This window comes from Falco cherrug, chromosome 4, assembly GCF_023634085.1.
Source record: "Falco cherrug isolate bFalChe1 chromosome 4, bFalChe1.pri, whole genome shotgun sequence".
Classification (NCBI taxonomy): Eukaryota; Metazoa; Chordata; class Aves; order Falconiformes; family Falconidae; genus Falco; species Falco cherrug.
The window spans coordinates 29332025-29350556 of NC_073700.1; the positions used below are offsets into that span (position 1 = coordinate 29332025).

Here is an 18532-nt window from a genome sequence, read left to right on the forward strand (position 1 = left end):
TGCTACAGCTGCTGCCAACGTGTCCCGTAACTTCTGCCCATCCAAAGTGTCTTCTCTTGCCAGGAGGTTTTTCCTGCTAAGACATGGCAGATTTTAATCTCAAATTGTCTTTTCTTACCTGCTGGCTCTGGCAGCTGAACACACAGGAAAACCTCCCTCCCTGGGGAGATATGACAGCAGCGTGTGCTGCCAGGGGAGCTCAGCCCCCCCCCCCCCCCCCCCCCCACTGTGGCACCCAAAGGTGTGGATTTTCACATAATACACAGCTGGGATCCCTCTGGGAGCCGTGATCAGGAGCAGGGATCAATGCACAGAGGTGGCTCCAGCTATGGGACTCCTGCATGGTTTGGGTCTTTGCACATTGGGGGTAGGAAGCAGCACTGGGCTTCATGACCCATTCCTCCTTCTAAAGGAAAACCCTGCAGGACCCACCCGCTGATCTGGTGACATTAAAAAACCAGTCACTGCATTCAGGGTACCCCTGAATCTTGGAAACTCTCCTGAACATCAGTACAGTTACTCAGATCTTTGCAAGAAAGTGGGAAGGAGGAAAGAAAAGCAAGGTGGTCTTGTGCACAGTCAATACGTGAGAGGAGCTGCCACGCAGGGAGGGGATGCATCCTGGTGGGGTATGGGTGGTGTGAGCGTGGACATCTCCGCATCCCACCATCGACCACCATCGAGCAGCTCCCGGCTGCCTGCGATTCTCCGGCTGCCAGGTTTGGAGGCAGCGCTGGGGCTAGAGCCATTCCCCAGCAGGATGCGCGAGCCTTCGGTTGCCATAACAACTGGATTCAGGCTTCAAAAATAGTAACTTATTTTTCATTCAATTTGCCTTTTGCCCTCTGAGACAGATCTATTTCGGGACTGATGGTTCACTTCAGGTGCCCCTTGCAAGTGCCCCCGCCAGCGGGCTGGGGGTTATGTTGTTAAACGCGGTTTATCACCATTGTCTCTCCCTCCCCTATTCAGGCCCAGAGGAAAGGTAAAGCAGGGCACAGGCATCATGAAATAGCCTTTGCCAAAGCCTTGTCATCTGGAAGGCTGGGGAAGGAACTTGAATAAAATCTTCCCAGCTAAGTGGCAGAGTGTGGGAGAGATTTTTGGAGATGATCTCACTCTGCATCTCAGCTTGGACCTGCTGCTCTCAGCCGGGGCTCGGCTGTCCCAGATATGCTGGGAAGGTCCTACCAAAGATGGGGCTTATTTTGTTCCCCCTGCACCTCCTGGATCCTGCTGTTACCAGCGCAGTCCCCAATGGTGTCCTCCATCCACGATGGGAAATGTGCAGGAAGGTTGACCCCATTGCCAGCTCCCAGCACTGGGGAACCAGGGTTCTTATTGTGTGCATTGAGGATGCCCCACAGTGCAGCATGCACCTGGTGCACCACCTCTTCTGCATCCCCTGGGGGGTGAACTGCCTTTGGAAGGGGTTGCAGAGGGTGCCAGGATTAATTCATGCCTGGAATGAAGGGATCCCTTAATATTTGTCTGTTTTGGCTTTTGAAAGGGGTGTGTTTGTTTTATTTCCCATGGAAATGGCTGCAGGAACATAACCCTTTGTGTCCAGATGTCCTCGGCTGTTCCACCTTCCTCCCATCAACCTTATTATGGCATCAGCAAGAAGAGGTTGTGTTGGGGGGGTCAGGACTCTCCTCCTCCAGTTACTGCTGACCTCATGTCACCTTTCAGTTCCCTTAGCTGCTGGCCTGAAGGTGCCTGCATTCTCTGGCACAGGGTGGGCACAGGTGATGCCCAGCTGCCCACAGAGAAGCCTCCATCACCTTTTGCATCCCCTCTCTGTGCTGCCCAAACTCAGATGTACGTCAGGACATCACCTGCCGTGAAAGCCTCCCTGAGTGGAGGATGGAGGGGTGAAAGTGCTGGATGGAGATGGGGTGAGGATTCTGTGCTCTCCAGTCCTTGCCTTGCTGTTGTGCTACTTTGCCCCCCTTCTCCTGAGCAGGGAGGGATGGTGGGATGCTGGTGGCACCCATGGGCATCCCACAGGATGGGGCTGGGGCAGAGCTGCCCACCCCTCCGGAGCCACTGGAAAATAATGGGGGAAATTCATTAAAAGCAAATCAATAAAAGCAAAGCCAAACAGAACAACTCCCTGGGGATGGCGGGCCAGGGGCGGGCAGGGATGTGCCGGTGCCCCCCCAGAGGACCTCGCCGTGGGCAGTGAGCGGGCTGGCTGCCTGCACTACCCCCCGCCCCTCCCCATGCTTTAATCACATTTTCAATTCAAATCTGCTGCTATTTGATCCTCTGGGGGTGGCGGCGGGGAGGGGAAGGGGGGGGGAGAATATTTTTAGCTGTGCTTAAAGCTGCCGGGGCTGAGGGAGATCGTGCAGGTTGCTGTGGCCGGGCAGAGTTGGACGGGATCCCCCCGCCCCCCCCCCCCCGCCTCGTCTTTTTCTTCCTCCTCCTCCTCCTCTTTGCACATCCGAGGGCGGCAGCGGGGCCGGCTCCCCCCTCCCGGAGGTCGCCTTTGTTTTCCCGGTGTCGCTCTTCCGAGCAGCCGGGGGGGCGGAGGGGGCTGGGCCGGCCGCCCCTGCTCCTCCTCGCCCCGCCGGAGCCCGCGGAGTTGTGCGGTGCCGCCGGGCAGCACTTTGCCCCCCAGCCCGGGGCTGAGCAGCCGCCGCCCCCCGGGACCCTCATGGCACCGCCGCGATGTTCGTGTCCCGGGTCCTGGATTTCCAGAAGACGCGCTATGCCAGGTAAAGCCGTCGGTGCGGCGGTCCCCGACCCCCTGGTCCTTGCGGAGCCCCAGGGCAGCCCCTGCCCCTACCCGGCGGGGACGGAGCCCGAAGGGACCTTCACAAGCTGCTGAGTGCCCCAAAGCCCAGGGCAGGTGCGTGCTGGGCTTTTGGGAGAAGGCTACCTGCTTTTCTGCATCCCTAAGGGATTCTGAGCATCCTTGAGAAGCTCTCGCTGCCTTTTGCTGGGTCTAACTTCACCATTGTTCTCCTGCTGCTGGGGGACCGTGAGTCTAGCTCCCCGTGGGGACAGACCCCACCGCTGGCTGCAAACCCTCCATGGAGGGACCAATGCTGCCCAGGGTCCTTTGCCCAGGTGAAGCCCCCTCGGGGTGGCTCCCCCAGCCGGGCCCTGGGGGCTCCATGGGATGTTCTGGTGGTGAGTCCTTCTCTCCCTCCATGAAACACCCAGGGAGGTTTTCCAGCAGCAGCAGGGACTTGTTTTAAAAGCTCAGGTGTGTTAGGAAACCTCATGGTGTTGCCTGTGTAGAGGGAAACCTGAGGACCGCTGGGCAAGGGTCAGAGGGCACTCGGCCATGCACACTGCTGTGGGATCAGATGTGGCCTTTTGGAGGGAGCTGGTGGGTGACATGGGGACAGCAGCCACCCACAGCCCTCCAGCACACTGGGTGGCCAAGGATGAGTCAGATTGCAGTGCTGGGCAATGCATGGCCAGATGGGGCTCAGGGGGGTGCTCAGCTTTGCATCCAGCTCCCTGTGGCTGTGGTGGGGCTGTTTTCATGGCTGTGGAGGGTCCCACGGGCTGGCACAGTTCCTGGGGGCACTCAGCTCTGCTGCTGCCAGACTCCCAGTGGTCCTGTCAGAGGCAGATATGAGAGAAAAACTGGTCTGGAAAGAAATGGTGATGGTGTTTCTTGGTTACTCCAAGCAGGATGTTTGCCTGGACTGGGCAAGGGCAGGAGACCTCTGTCACATCCCCCAAGCCACTGGCTCCCCTCCCTCTAGGTGTCTCATAGGGAAAAATCCATGCTTGCACCTCCAAAAGCTGCCTGGAACATGTGGGCACCTGCTCCAAGACCATTAGCTGCCTTCTAATAACCTTTGCCTGGAGGAGACACAGGAGGTACCCAGCCGGTCTACATAACGCATCTGGTACAAAACTCCTTGTGAAAATAGAAAATTCAAAACTTTTTTCCCAGCTGGCATGCAGAGGACAGGGCAAGGTGGAGCCAAGCAAAGCTCTGTACTCCCAGAGCAGGAGCAAAACTGTGCCTTTGCCCCACAGCAGTGGTACAGAGGCTTCCCCCTGACCTCAGTCCCACCCAGCAGACTCCATCTGGAACATGTTGCTTGATTTATCCAAAAATCAACGTGTTCAAACCTTGTCATGGTCCTTTCTGGAAACAATTTGTTAGGTGGGGATGAGGTGTTACACAGTGCCTTGCAGGGATAGAGCCCACAGGCAGGGCAGGGGCTGCAGGGCATGGGAAGGGTCAGGTCTGCAGGGCATCCCTCACCTCTTGCTGGGTGCCAGGGCTGGACAGGGAACAGGAGATGGGTGCTCCCTTGGCTTTCACCCCGAGTCACACCAAGGCAGTCACCAGCACATGATGCTAACCCAAAGCTTCCTACATCACTGCAGAGATCCTCTTAGCCTAGTGCTTAAAAATAACAGTTGGCTAATCCTCGTCCCCCTCACCCCGTGCTCCACACACACCAGCTCTCCACAGAAATGCTCTGCTGTGGCATATCCCAGAAGAAACCCTAGAAGCCACTCCTTCCTTTGTGCTGGAGATGCTCTTTCAGCTTTCCTGGGCTGCAAGTAACAGGGACTGAGCTTTGTGATGGGGCCTGGGGTGAGCAGGAGCCGCGGGGCTCATGGTGGCACATGCCCTTCAAGGCATCAGAAGCATCTTGCAACATCTTTTCAGACGATGAGAAACTTGTTTGTGGCATTCCTTGGGAAAAAAAAAAAAAAAACAACAAAAAAACCAACCACACAAACCAGCAGAAAGTTTTTCTTGTCATGGAAAAGCCTGGAACCGCTTCATTTCTAATGTAATTTTATCTAATTTTGAGTGAGGACCAAGAAAGGAGGAACTTGGCCATTGATACAGCCGCCAAAAAGAATAAATAAAATAAAGTGTGGTGATGAAAGACCTGTTGTGTGAAAGCTGCAGCGAAGGCACTGGGCTTTGAACAAAGAGATGAAAGGCAGCAATCAATGTGGGAGCGTTTTGTGAACTGCCAGGAGAAAACTCAGGGCTGGAGGGGCACAGGGGTGTCCCTGAATCCCTCCTGGCTGGGCTTTGGAGACAGAGCGTTGCAGCTGGGGCAGAGGGGAAGAAAGCAAAGCGAGGGGGCTGTCACCATGGTGGGAACAGGGATGCATGGTGATGCCATTTCAGCAGGTTAGGGTTATAAATGAGACTCTCTGTGGTTTCTGCTCTGCTGCTGCAGGATCCTGGAGGTTCTTCCATTGCCTGCCACCATGGGGAAAGAGAGTTAAAAAGCACAGTTGCTGCAAGGCTTTCTGTGCCGCTCACAGCCTGCACTGTGGCAAGCGATATCCATCTCCTGCCTGACAGGCCAAATTCAGCCATGATGCTGGCAGCAGCACGCAGTTACAGGGTGCAAGCAGATGTGATTCTTCCTGCTTCATCCAACCACCAGATAGTTATTCCCCCGCTCTACCCTTTCCTCTTCTACCTTTCTCCCAGCTCACCGAAGTGGGCTGGTTTCCCCCCAGAGCAACAGATTGGTGCAAGTCACATTTTCCTCACTTAAACTCATCAATCAGGTTACCCCGAGCTGGTAACCGATCCCTCCTCCACCTCACTGCTGGCTTTGACCCCGCTTTGTCCCACTTTTTACTCAGACCTGGTCTGGTGCCTCCTGCCCACGTAGCTGCCATGGGGCTACAGCTCAGCCCCAATGTCCCTGCAGGGACACAAAATGCTTCCCAGATTTGGGCCATCCAGAGCCATAATTGAAAGGAAACATGATTAAGTGGGGAGCTGCTGTATCTGGCTGGCTTCAGCAGCCCTGGAGCAGCCAGCAGAGAGGGGTTTGCCGGGAGCTGCAGGCTGCGCAGGGCACTGAATCATCCTAATAAACTGATAGCAGTTCATGATTTGATTTGTTCACGTAAAAGGCTCTAAATCTTATTGCGTTTGCTTGCCTTGCCCTGCGCAGAGTAACACAGAGAGGAGTAGCCAGGAAAATCCACACTAAATTCTCAGCCCAGAAGCAGGAGGTTATGGAGAGCAGGGGCCTCTGTAGGTGCATGGTCCAGCCTTGTCCTCGCCTGCCCAGTGTGTGCAACATAGCCACTGCCACCTCCTTGCCGGCACAAGGAGATGGAGATCAGAACTCTACATTTGCTTAGAAGCAAATCTTCCGAGCAGGGAAAGGCAGCTGGGAAGACCTGCCTTGTTGCTCCCTGCACCTGTAATTACTGAGCAAGGAGACATTTGCTGACTCCTCCTCCAACATCTCCACATGAGAGAGGAGAAACAGCAGGAATGGGGTGGGGGGGGGGGAGAGAGAAAACATTGGGGTGTTCAGACCCTAAACACGAGAAAAACAATGCCAGCCCGAGCAGAGCTACCGCATTGGGAAGATGTGGTCCCCATTTGCTTTGCAATGAAAGCGCAAACAGCCCTTGCGTGCTCCCACACACACTGAGAAGCTTTCCAAGAGCTCTGCTTCCCCCACAGCCCGCGTGGGATGAAGCACTTAGAAGGGAAAGGCTTTCTGCATTGATATCATGGCTCAGAGCTGCTCAAGAGGCAGGGGCTCCTCACCACAAAAGCACCAGCCCCATTCCACCGTCCCCAGCAAGATCTGCCAGATTGCCCCCAGCTGAGCAGATCCCCTTGCTGCAAAAGGCATGGCTCCAAAAGATGGGGAGGCCCCCAAAACACCTAGGGAAAAATCAGGATTGCCTGGTGTCACTGACTAGTACCATACTGGTTGCTCTGTGGGGCCAGGTTGACTCAGATACCCTCTTAAGCAGGCACTGGTAGGTTCATCTCATGTGGGTTTAGATGCTCAGGGTAGACTTATCATTGGTGCCAGATATTTGGAAGGCAACAGAGCATCATTTGTGATGGGGTATTCCCTTAAACCGCCCCGTTCCCTCCTTTAGGAGGGTCAGGGGACATGGTAGGACAGGCTCAGGTGGGGATCACCACACTGGAGATGTGCCTTGTGCTTTTGGGGGAAGGACAGCCTCTTGGCTGCTTGGGAAACAGACACACGATGGACTTTTCCCTCCTTCAGCTGGTGTTGGATATCAGCCTGATGTGATTCTTTGGCACAGCTCACTATGGCCAGCTTCACAAGGCAGCAGCCAACACAATGCATGGGAAATTCAAGCCTCTGCCCAGCGCAGTGGGTCAGTGTATGTGAGAAACGGGGCTCTGCCAGAACTGCTCGCCTTCCCCTCCTCTTCCCTTCCCACACCCCCAGCTCCACAGCAAGACAAAGCAATGCAAACCAACTACAACTCCTACAGAAAGGAAGGGAAAAAGAGCACAACTATTATTTCAATTCATTGCTCTTGAACAGTGCTTGGCTGCAAAAGGAGATTGGTTGAGTACCCACAGAGATGCTGCAAGGGGATGGATGCTCAGAGCAATAGTGAGTAAAGCAAAGGAGACTTGACCACATAGAGCTCAGGTCTCCCTTTGGGGTTCTCCAGGTGTAATTGAACCTCGACTTTTTCATGCAGTGAGAATCCAGAGTCTGATGGGCTCTGTGCACTGCAGCTTTTCATAACATGATACCACAAGCGTCATACTCCTAATGTTTGCTTCAGATGCCAGTTAGCTGAGCTGAGCAGTGCTGACCTTCAGGAGAGTTTGGATCCAAGTCTGTGCCCCTGTTCAAATTTATAGTCCAGGCTTGCTTCTGCCAAGGGAAGGATTTTATGTAGAGACAGATCGGCACATCAGGGGCAAGCAGTTACCTCCTCTGATGTGCTAAGCAGCACCGGCTGGTACCATAGCATTAGACACAGCCTTACTCTGTTGCAAATACTAATGGAAATCCTAGTATCTGCTTGCCTGGCTGGTGAAATGCATGATGATTCTTCTGTGCCTTCATTGTCCAGAGGCATTTGCTGAATAATTTACAGATAACACTTGTACTGGAGTAGCATCCAGGAATCCCAGATGAGAGCCTGGCCCTGCCTCTCAGCGCACGCCATGGGGAGATCTCACAGACCTGAGAAGCTGTAACCTGCTCATGTAAATTCACAGCCAGGGTTAGAGGCTGGGAAGGCTCCAGCCCCCAGACTGTCCAAATCCTCTGCCAGCAGGCAGAGGGACCAGTGGTCATGCTCGCTCTTGCCCACCTTGGGCTGCTGCAGAGTGTAAGCAAGCAGAGCCAGCTCAGGATTTATCCCACTAACTCCTGTGCTCAGGACAACGCAGACAAAGCAGCAAGGAACAAGCACATTGACTTTCCAAACAAGCAAATAGTGAATAACAGAGAATTTTCAGTTCTGGAAACAGCCCTCCTAACATTCACAAAACACCTGGGACATCAGAGTCATTTTGTGACTAATCAGCTGTTGTTGGAGGTCTCATAAGTACCAAATGAAACAAGAAGTCCCAGCTCAGAAAGTAATTTGGGAAACACTCACCAATCCCATCTGTTGTGAATAAACAAACAGCTCTGCTGTAGTTGCAGGGTCATGAATTGCCTTGGAAGAGTTAGAGATACCATCTACATAAAGAGCAGAAAGCCTGCTGGAGAGAAAAATAAATATCCCTGCACAGAGGATGGGAATATGGACATTTATGACACTGCTGGGAATTACCTGCAGAGTTTCCACCCACCAGACCAACCCCTGCTAGATATATATGAGCTCTCAAGGGTGCAGAAATGGTCTGTGCCTGAGTCCAGCCTGGCTTGGAGCCTCCCATGCTTGGCTCTGCTAGGGTGAGGAGCAAGGAGCAGGAATCTGGCATACCCTTGGTGTAGTCCCTGGTGTGTTCAGGGAAATAGCAGCATATTCCCTCCTACCAACCTCAGCCCCTCGGGTACCCACTGCTGCTGCAGCAGGATGTGCCAGGGTGATGCCTTCCCCATCCCTTCACAGGGGACATCTGTGCCTGTGGTTCAGAGCCAGGTACAGCATGGACATGGCCGAACACATGGTCCCTGTCCAGGAGCATTTCTAAGTCAGCAAGCGGAGTTGCAGGGCATGCAGGCTGTATAGTGCCAGGGAACAGTCTATAGCTAGCCCAGGGTGTTACCACACGTCAGAGCGCTAGGAACAAGCAAAACTGGGATGAGGGTAATCAGAGGTGATGAATGACGATTCTTTCTGCAGCCCAGCCCGTTGTTACTTGCTTTGTGGAAGCAAGGTTTGCACCAGGGGCACCTGGGCAGGTTACTCCAGCAATCCAGCGTTCTGCTAATTTACCCATAAGAAAGGTTGAAAAATACTGGTTTAGATGAAAAGCCTTTCATTTTCTGCTCCCTACCCAAGCTGCCAGCTCTTTGCACAACACCAGGAGGCAGGACTAAAGAAAATGCTGTGCTCTCTTGCTGTCAGCCTTCCTGCCCCTCTCCCGTGTGATGGGTTGGAGTCAAAGGAGCAGGCTTGCCCTGACTGCCCCTTCTCCCCAGCCCAGGGAGCAGACCCACAAGCTTACAGCACACACAGCTCAGGTTTCCAAACCAGGAGCACCATATGTTCGCGTAGGAGCATGCAAGCACTGAGGAACGGGCATGAAAATAGAGGTTTCAGCTCTTAAGGGGGTGCCACGCAGCCATGCACATGCCCGCGTGGGTGGCTCTGCAGATGGCGATGCTGGGCAGCATCAGCCTGAGCCTTTGCATTTCTGCTTCTCAGTGGCAAACACTCCGTTGTCAATGGATAGGAAGGAAAAACAGGATTTCTCGAGTGCTTCTGGGCTGGATAAAGCAGCTTTGTGGTACTCTAGAGTCTGGGGGCTCTGCACTGGGAGCTCTAGCCGTAGTGGGGAGAGGAGGACTGCTGAGCCTTTCCCATGTTATCAAGTTGCAGAGTGGATGACCTGGACTCCAGGGGGACCCTGAATATAGCCCTGTGGTCCTGCTTGGTCTCCTGCATCCTGTGACTGTGTCCCATACATAGGCAGCACTCAGAGCCCTGCACCATCAAACAGAGCTCCCCAGGACTGATCTAATTATGAACAACAAAGGAGCTCAAGGGGACGGAGCCTCTTACCAGGTACTGCAGCTGGAACATTACCCGATTACAGGTCAAAAGCAGAGCAGACACCAAGCCCCAGCTTACGGGGATGCCACCACAGCAGCTCCGTGTGAGCACAAGCCTGAGGACCAAGCCCCAGCACCTGCATTGGGTGCACAGCCTCTGGGCTCATGGGGGCAATCCCAGACCATTCACTGGAGAGGGGTCTGGGGCCAGGCTGCCCTACAGGGACACATCTGCTCCATCACTCAGGCATCACAACACTTGCTCTACCAAGGGACAATGCAAAGACCCCCAGCAGGACTTACCACCACTGCTGGCCAGCATCCAGCAAATGCTTTCTCCATTCTTCCACTCTGATGAGATACCACCACCAGGATACAATCTTCCTCTATTACACTAAAAGCAGCTGCAACACCCAGTCACAAGGAGAAGGAGAAATCCCCTCCCTTTGCCTAAGAGCTACCCAACAGGGCACACAGCCTGCAAGTACCCCAACTCCCTGGGCAGGAGGGTAGGGACACAGCAAACTAGCACCCCACTTCCAAAAACCAACTCCTGAGCAAGCCCAGCCCTCTTATAAGCCATTTGCAGGTGAAACCTGTAGACATTAGCTGGTCTTGGGGAGATTCACATCACCTGAGAGCAGCCTTGGACATGCCGGCTACTCCTTTGTCCCCTTCGTGTTTTCACGGGCTGTGGAGGGGATGTGTTGACTCTGTGATGGCCATGGCCTCAGTGACGTACAGCGGGAGCCCAGCTCCCCTGTGTGTAGATACACAGCTGTGTGTCATGTGTATAGCCTGGTTTGTAGCAGGGTTGAGGGTGTCAGGTGTTGGATGAGCTCTTTCCAAGGGCAGGGATGAGGTGCTCAATGGGAGCCCAGTTCATGCCTCCCTATCCATATCTTAGTGATTTCACACCCTCCTAACATTATTCCTCCGTCAGCTTGCCTAAAAGATAGCAAAATTGCTATCCTTGCTTGGGGAAGGGGAAAGGGGGGTGAGAGGAAAATGATGCGGCAGAGGCCAGCCAAAGAGTCAGTGTCAAAGACCAACCTCAACTCCATCTCTCCTGAACCCTGGCCTCTGTCCCCATCAGAACCATTCTGCTCCATGTGTGTAGGGGACAGCTTTCCTGCAAAGTGTCACATGGCTCTGTCCATGTGAGTGCATGGTGCCCATGGAGTGGCTGATGCAGGTTGTCTTGGTGCCCCCAGGAGAGCTCAGATGCTCCAATGTTCACACGTGGGCCCTCTCAAGAAATAATTTAATTTAATCTCCTTTTTCCCTTCTTCTCCTCTACCCTGGCAAAGCAAGAGCCAGGCACATCTGCATGATTTTCAAGGTCAGAACTTTTTTCTCGGATAAAAATCTTTGAAAAGCTCAGTAAAGCCCCCTAAAGCCACAAAAAATCAGAGTGGGAGAAAGAGAAGGAGAAAGGAACAAGCCTGGGAAGCCGACTCTGCACTTTGCCCCGGCTGCCTGGGACAAGGGGCTCTTTGTTTTCCCGGCTGGAGCCTGCTGCACTAGCCCTTTTCAGTCTGTCTCCCTGGGAAAGGGGCCAGGGGGAAGCAGGCACAAGCAGGGCGGGCAAAAACCTTGGGGCTGCAGTGAATAACCCCTGCTTGGGTCCCCACCAGGCCCCCCATCTTCATATAGCCTGTCTGCATAGCATCTGGGAGAAAAAGGTGCACGGGAGCCCCTCAGGGCTCTGCTTCCCATGCACCATCCCACGAACACATTCATGTTTGTGCCGTGCAGGAGGTTTTAAACTTCTCTGTGTCTTTTGCAATCTTTTTTTTTCAATCCTAAAGCACAAAAATGCATCGAAGCACCCAGCTGGTGTGTAATTGGCCGCCTGTGGCTTCCCGGACTTGCCGTGTTGAGTGAGCCGCATCACTGTGGCTTTGCTGGGTCCCCAGCAGCGTGGCAGTGTAAGCTGGAGGCTGTTGGGGACAAGTCTTTCTCGTCTCCTCCCATCCCAGGGATACTGCCAGGGTGTTCCCAAGCCTACGGGCACAATGACACGGAGCTGGCAATGACTGTGGATTCAGTCACTTGGGCAGGAGACTTGCTGCAGGGATCGGATTTAAGTTTGGAGAGGTGTTTCTCTTCTTCTCCTTATTTTCTTGCCTTGAAAAACCCCGGAGATCTGCCTGGCCGCCACCAATTCCCCTTCTCATGACCCCAGTTGCACAGAGCTGGGGCTGGGAAACACACAGCAGCCTCCCACCAGGGCTCTCAGCTGCTCTGGGCTTTCATCAGCTCTAAGGAGTCGCAGTTGCCCTCTGAAGTGTGTCCATCCCCCCGTATGGGCTGGAGCTCATCACCGGGGCTGGTGCTGCACACCGATACGGCAGCTTTCCACCGGTATGGCAACTTTCTGCAGTCTGGGAACGATGCAGGGCTCCCGTGCTCTGCCCCACGCCCATGTCAGCATGCACAGGGATGCCATGAGCTGGATGGATGCGTGGCATCCCGGTGTGGTTTGGGAGACGGAGAGTCCCGGGAGAGAAGAGAAGGCGAGGGAATGGTCCCCACACCCCTGGGGAGCAAAGTGCTGCAGGGCAGCCGGGGACTCATCCTGCCTTGCCAGGAGATGTGCAAACACCGTTTTTGTTTGCACAGCAGATGACCACGAAATTTTGCCCAACTAGCCACAAAATGCAATGCTGCTGCTCCTGGAGGGCCCTGCGGTTCCCAGGGTGGCCCAGCACCACGCAGCCAGGTCCCACATCTGCCATGCTCCGTTTCCCATCCTTCACAGGACGATGCTTCTTAGAAAGCAGGGCAGGAAAACAAGGGCAATCTCTCTCCAGGTCAAAAAAAATTTCTCCTCAAGGCAATTTCACCTGCTGGGAAAAGCAGGCGTTGGCAGCGTGCTACACCAGCATGGCTTTGGGCTTCAGGGACACACACGCTGTTTGACCTCATCCCATGGGGATGGTCGGGGTGGCCGTTCCTGGCCTCTCCCTCCCTGTACCAGAGCTAGGGGGGATATGTGCACCCCAAGGATCGCTTCCCAGAGGGTCCAGGCACCCCTCAGCCCTGGGAAGGGGGCTGTGGGAACCTGCCCTGCCCCTGCTCCCCGGTGCTGCTCTGAACAGCAACTGCCAGAACGGAGAGGAGATGGTGTGGGGCTTTGTGAAAATAAATAAATACAAGGAAAAGGCCTCGAACGTGTTTCCTCAGCAACCACGACGTCACACGGGATGCCTGACCTTCCTCCCCCCCCCCCGCCTTCTTGTTATTAAAAGGGAAAAGAAAGGGAAGCTGAAAGCGAAGGGGAGCTGGGGACAGTCTCCTGGCAACGCTGGGGATGGTGATGTCCTCCTTAATGTCCCCCTGCCAGGGGACGTTGTGGCTCCAGTGCAGGGAGCCTGGCCAGTCCTCCTGGGTGAGGAGGGCATCCCTGGTGTCCCCTGGGATGGAGGAGACAGCACGCTGGGCACCAGCACAGGTCCCCAGTTTGCAGAGCAGCGGGACCTTCACCCCTCCATCTCCCTCTCTTAATTCAAGACATCTTTTGGTGATGATGACCACGTGTCTTCCCGCAGTGCCGGGGGCTGGTGGCAGGCAGGGCAGGGGCTGGGGACAGGGTCTGCATGGGCTGTCACTGCTGCCTGCCGGGGAGCCCTCTGCATGCCCGGGCCTGCTGTGGCCATGCTCCCCCCCTCAGACCCCTGCCATTTGAGCTTTTTAATCCATCCTGGCTCACTTTTAATGGACAGCAGTGAGTGGCTCAGGTGGTGGGGCTGAGCAGGCAGGAGATGGCAGAGGAGTCCGCACAGGCATGGGTCTGCCTGGGGACGAGGAGAGGGGACTTTTGCTGCCTTTCCAAGTTCCCTGGACCAAGGGGTCACTCTGCACCCAGCGGCAAGGTCCTGCCAGCCTCCAAGCCCCCTCGCCGGGTACAGCTCAGCCGTGAAACGTGCCGCAGATGGTGCTGGAGCCGAGAGCAAACGGGGTCAGAAAGCAATTAGCCCAGGTCCTGCAGGGCAGCCCTGCTGGCGCCCGCTCAGCTCGGCTGTCCTGATCCGAGCCGCAGCAGAGCCGCAGCAGAAAAAGCGTTTAAACCCCTGATTACCAGAAGCAGGCAGGGGAGGGTCACTCTCTATTTGCCCCTTTCTTACTCCCTTTTGCTAAACTTCTGCTGCTGGCCCCTGCCAGAAGAGGGTGCTGAGCAAGGCTTTGCTCCAACCTGTTAGCACAGATGCACATTTAATTTGCCTCTTAATACAGTGTTACATACCTAGCAATGGATTAGCCAAGCCTGACACTTATTTTTTATCACCGTGTGTCGATCTGACAGGGGAAATCGGTATGTTCCTCTGAATGCCAAAAGCAAGCTGGTACTTCAGACTAACAGAAATAAAGATCCAGGTTTCCAAGGGAGGGCAGTGGGGATTCCCCCTGCAGCAATCTGTGATGGGATGTGCAGCCCCTGCAGGTAGGAGGTAGGTGCAGGTGGTACCCAAAAACCAAAGGCATCATGGGGATACCCTCGCTGGAGCTGGGCAAGCTGCCGTGACACCAAGGTGTCACTGACGGATGGGTCAGGGACCTGCAGCAGGTCCTCCAAGTGCCCCTTGTGCCCTCTTCACTGCTGGGCCTCTTCCCCCCACTGCCGTTGCCTGCCCTCTCCTGCCCACAGCAGCAGGCAGAGCTGGCTCCTGCCTTCTGCTCTGCAAGCAATGGCAGATGCTGGGAGATGCTTCAGCCTGAGCTGTAGCTGGGCAAGACCTGGGGTCCTGGTATTTGGGACCAGCCAGATGGACAAGCCGTGCCCAGTGCTGGGGTCACTTCTGCAGGACAGCTGGAGCAAAGCTGAGCCAAGGTGGGGCTCCAGGCTGGAGGGCAGGGGGGTATCCCTGTGCAGACCCCTCCAAAAGGGCTTTCCCCCAGACCCCATCCACTGAGTGTGTTTCTTTCCCTGTTTCTCACTGCAGGTTCATGAATCACCGTGTCCCATCCAACTGCAGGTACCAGCCGACGGAGTACGAGCATGCGGCGAACTGTGCCACCCACGCAGTGAGTCCCTGTCCCCGTCCCAGGGTGAGGGGGGACGGTACTCAACTCTCCAGGGATCCCCTGAGGAGCCTCAAGGAACACCTAAAAATGTCTGTTCAGCCCTGGAGCAGCTGTTGAGCATCTTAGGGCTGTGATGACGCAGATGTGCTCCAGCTGCTGCCCAGGAGTGGGGATGTTCTCCCTCCTGCCTTGGGAAGCTGGTGTGCATCTCCCTTGCTCTCACACACCGTGGCCCCATGGCCCCAGGGAAGCTGGCTGCGGGCTTAGTGGAGCAGGAGCATTTTGCAAAGCTGCCTGAAAAAGGAATGTTTTTCACATAGGAACAGTGACAGGTGCCCCATGGGGCTGCCTACGCGGCAGTGACAGCGAGCGCTCCCCACATCAGGGTTTCCCTTGGGACTTGGCAGCTCGCATTCTGAGTTCTGGGATATGATTCAGAGGTAGCCATGCTCCTCCTACCTTCCTCCTCCTCCCTACCTCTATCTGGAGAAGGGATTTTGGAGCTGCACCATGCAGGGAGAGACCCTGCCTGGCCCATGTGGGTGGCCAGCCTGCCTCTTGTGGGTGGTAGCTTTGACCAGCTGCGTAAGAAACGCCTAAAAGGACAAGCAGAGACTGTATTGTAGCTACTCAATGGAAATGCAGTAGCAGCAACATGTTTGCCTCTCCCTTCCAGTTCTGGATCCTGCCCAGCATCCTTGGCAGCTCCATCCTCTACATCCTCTCTGATGACCGGTGGGAAACTATCTCAGCCTGGATCTATGGCTTTGGCTTGTCCAGCCTCTTCATCGTCTCCACCATCTTCCACACCATCTCCTGGAAGAAGAGACATCTCAGGTACCAGCCCTGGTTGCTCGGGGCTCGGGAAGGGGCAGAGGGTCTGGAGGCCCCTGGTGCTGCAGGCTGTGACCCATCTGTCTGCCCGTTCTGCAGGACCGTGGAGCACTGCTTGCACATGTTTGACAGGATGGTGATCTACTTCTTCATCGCAGCATCGTACGCTCCCTGGTGAGTTGCCTGTGGGTGTGGGCCATCGGTTGGCCCCCCCCCCAGAGGGGAGAAAATCAAAGAGGGGTTTCCACAGATAGAGTTTCTCTCTCCGGCTTTGGCTCTGCTCAAGGCTTTCCACAAAACTTCCCTATCTGATAGATTCCAATCCCTTTAGGTTGAAGTTACAAGTTGGGAAGGTCCTTTGGTGGGACAGTCATGGGGGTGAGGGCAGCATTTCCCTGGCACCTCGCTGCTTGCAGCCCAGACCGGGGTGCTGCCCCACACCTGCCTCACCGCAGATGGGTCTTGCAGGCTGAACCTGAGGGAGCTGGGTCCCTGGGCCTCTCACATGCGCTGGATCATCTGGATCATGGCATCTATCGGGACTGTCTACGTCTTCTTCTTCCATGAGCGGTGAGTGCCTTCACCTGGTCCTGCGCTGGTGGGTGTTGCAGAGGCCAGCTCATCTCTGCCAGCCCCTCCTAATGTCCTGACGGTAGTGGAGCTGCAGCAGAGAGCAAGAAGGATGGAGCCAGCCAGCCAGCCAGCTAGCTAGGCACAGGGTCCCTGGGAAGCCTCCTGGTCAGCTGGCAGTGGAGAGCTTCCTTGGACCACATGCTTCCCCATCCGCACCCTGGTTGTAGGACGCACCCTGGTTGTAGGACGGTTGGTGGCAGGGATGTGGCAGCAGGGACGTGCTGCCGTGAGTTGCTTCTTCCACATGGTGGCACCAAATAAAAAGCAAAAGGCCCCAGATGTCCCCGTAGCCCCAAGCCTGGCCCTGAGCTGGCAGCTCCCAAGCCAGGGTGGGGGTCTGTCACCCTGGAGAGCAGGGGGCCAGCCCCGCCGCGGTGGTGGCTCACACATGGGGACACGGGACCTGCCGTGATGGCACCTCCACCCCTTTTCCTGTAGCACGGCCGTGGGCATTACAAGCATAAACCCTGATGCTCCCTCTGCACTTGCATCCAAGCACCTTCTCTGTTGGCCGCAGGTACAAGCTGGTGGAGCTGGTGTGCTACGTTATCATGGGCTTCTTCCCTGCCTTGGTCATCCTCTCCATGGTAAGCCACTGCTGGAAGCACACGGGCTCGGCGCGAGGGACATATCCCAGTGGGACCAGTTTGTCTCCTTTGGGTTGACGTGGTCCAGGCTGTGTGATGGATAAAGCCATCCCCAAATACGATGTGTCCCAGTTTGGTTTAGCAAGTGCTTTGGGTGCCCAGCAGATACCACGTGCATCTCCAGCAGGCTTCCTCTCCTCCCTCCCGTCCGTGGCGTTGAAACCCCACCAGCAAGGCCGGGCTTCTGGGTCCCCACTGCCTTGCTGGAGGGGAGGGTGTAGCAGGAGGAAGAGCGAGGGTCCTGCCTGCACCCTGCAGCTGGGGCCATGCTTCTGGTCTTGATGGAGCGGTGGGGAAAGGGCAGGCATGCCACGGCCACCGCTGAGCCCTTGCCTCCCTGCTTGCTCCCAGCCCAACAGGGATGGCCTCCCAGAGCTGGTGGCCGGCGGACTCTTCTACTGCCTGGGCATGGTCTTCTTCAAAAGTGACGGCCGCATCCCCTTCGCCCATGCCATCTGGCACCTCTTCGTGGCCATCGGAGCTGGCATTCACTACTATGCCATTTGGAGGTACCTCTACCAGCCTGGCACGCTGGAGGCTAAAACATCCCGTTAGACGCCTTAAAGACATCGTTTGTGCCAACTGGCACATGGGGGCATGGAGAGGAGCGAGGAGGCAGCCTGTGCCGTGGGCTTGCCCCAAACCACCTGTTCGCCCCATGGGCAGCAGCTGCTGATGCCCTTCCCGCACAAACAGGCGAGCCAGGAGGTTGTTTTTAAACAGATTTTTTCTTTTTTAATCTCGGGAACTGTTTATTGTTTTTAGGCAAAGGTTTGGTAATGTGGTGACCAGCTGATGGGCTGCAGGCAATAGGGAAGCGACCACTCACTGGCGGGTTTGGGGAGGCTTCGCTCATCTGCCTGGCCCCGAGCATCCCATGGGAATGGAGACCCTTGCCCCACCCACCCCTGGCTAGTGACACCCTGGGTTTGGCTACTGAAGCCCTTAGCATGGGCTACCCAGGGGGCTGGAGGAGTTGGGAGGGCGGGAGAGACCTGGCCTCTTTCCTCTGGGATGCCTGGGCATGTGGCTGCCCCAGCCAGGGAGGGGGACATGGTGGCATTCCTGCAACACCCAGGACCTAAATGGTCCTAAGTCACGTCAACACTAACTGCCCCCTCCCAGGTTCTTGATGGGGAGGTCCGGAGTCAAAGCCTTACATGAGATCGAAACTTGAATCTCTTCCAGGGTGCCCCAGAGTCCCCGAGCACTGGAAAACCCTTTCTCTAAGCCAGTATTAAGTGCACAAGTTGGTACGTGCCCCCTAGACGGGTGCCCTGGGAGCCCCCATGGACTCCTTCTCCCTGGGGTGCTTTGTTTTCCTCTCCAGCCTCGGTGGTGGCAGCCCCAAAGCATGGCCCCGCTCCCAGGGTCTGCCTTGCACGTGCCTTCAGCAGGGAGCAGGGGGGATCCAGCTCCTGGCACCCACCTGGCTGGGGTCAGCACATCCAC

The 18532-nt window shown here is 55.7% G+C and overlaps 1 protein-coding gene across 2 annotated transcripts; it reads left to right on the plus strand.

Moving 5' to 3' along the window:
- Positions 1 to 270: 270 nt before the first annotated feature.
- MMD2 (monocyte to macrophage differentiation associated 2) lies at positions 271 to 18427 on the plus strand. 2 transcript variants are annotated; one of them, XM_055708463.1, is made up of 7 exons: positions 282 to 2723; positions 14885 to 14966; positions 15643 to 15803; positions 15900 to 15974; positions 16269 to 16370; positions 16951 to 17020; positions 17432 to 18427. In XM_055708463.1, exons 1-7 carry the CDS (start codon positions 2677 to 2679, stop codon positions 17633 to 17635), a joined length of 741 nt encoding a protein of 246 aa, XP_055564438.1. In that variant the 5' UTR covers positions 282 to 2676; the 3' UTR covers positions 17636 to 18427. The 2 variants fall into 2 exon arrangements, with proteins under 2 accessions (XP_055564437.1, XP_055564438.1); XM_055708462.1 differs by having other exon boundaries at positions 271 to 2723; positions 15643 to 15974.
- Positions 18428 to 18532: the final 105 nt, after the last annotated feature.

Excerpts from the sequence above, each read along its gene's own strand:
- MMD2 (XM_055708462.1), top strand. The coding sequence starts at position 2,677 with ATGTTCGTGTCCCGGGTCCTGGATTTCCAGAAGACGCGCTATGCCAG. Across the intron at positions 15,975-16,268 it reads GCAGCATCGTACGCTCCCTG|GCTGAACCTGAGGGAGCTGG; the intron begins GTGAGTTGCCTG and ends TGGGTCTTGCAG. Across the intron at positions 16,371-16,950 it reads GTCTTCTTCTTCCATGAGCG|GTACAAGCTGGTGGAGCTGG; the intron begins GTGAGTGCCTTC and ends TGTTGGCCGCAG.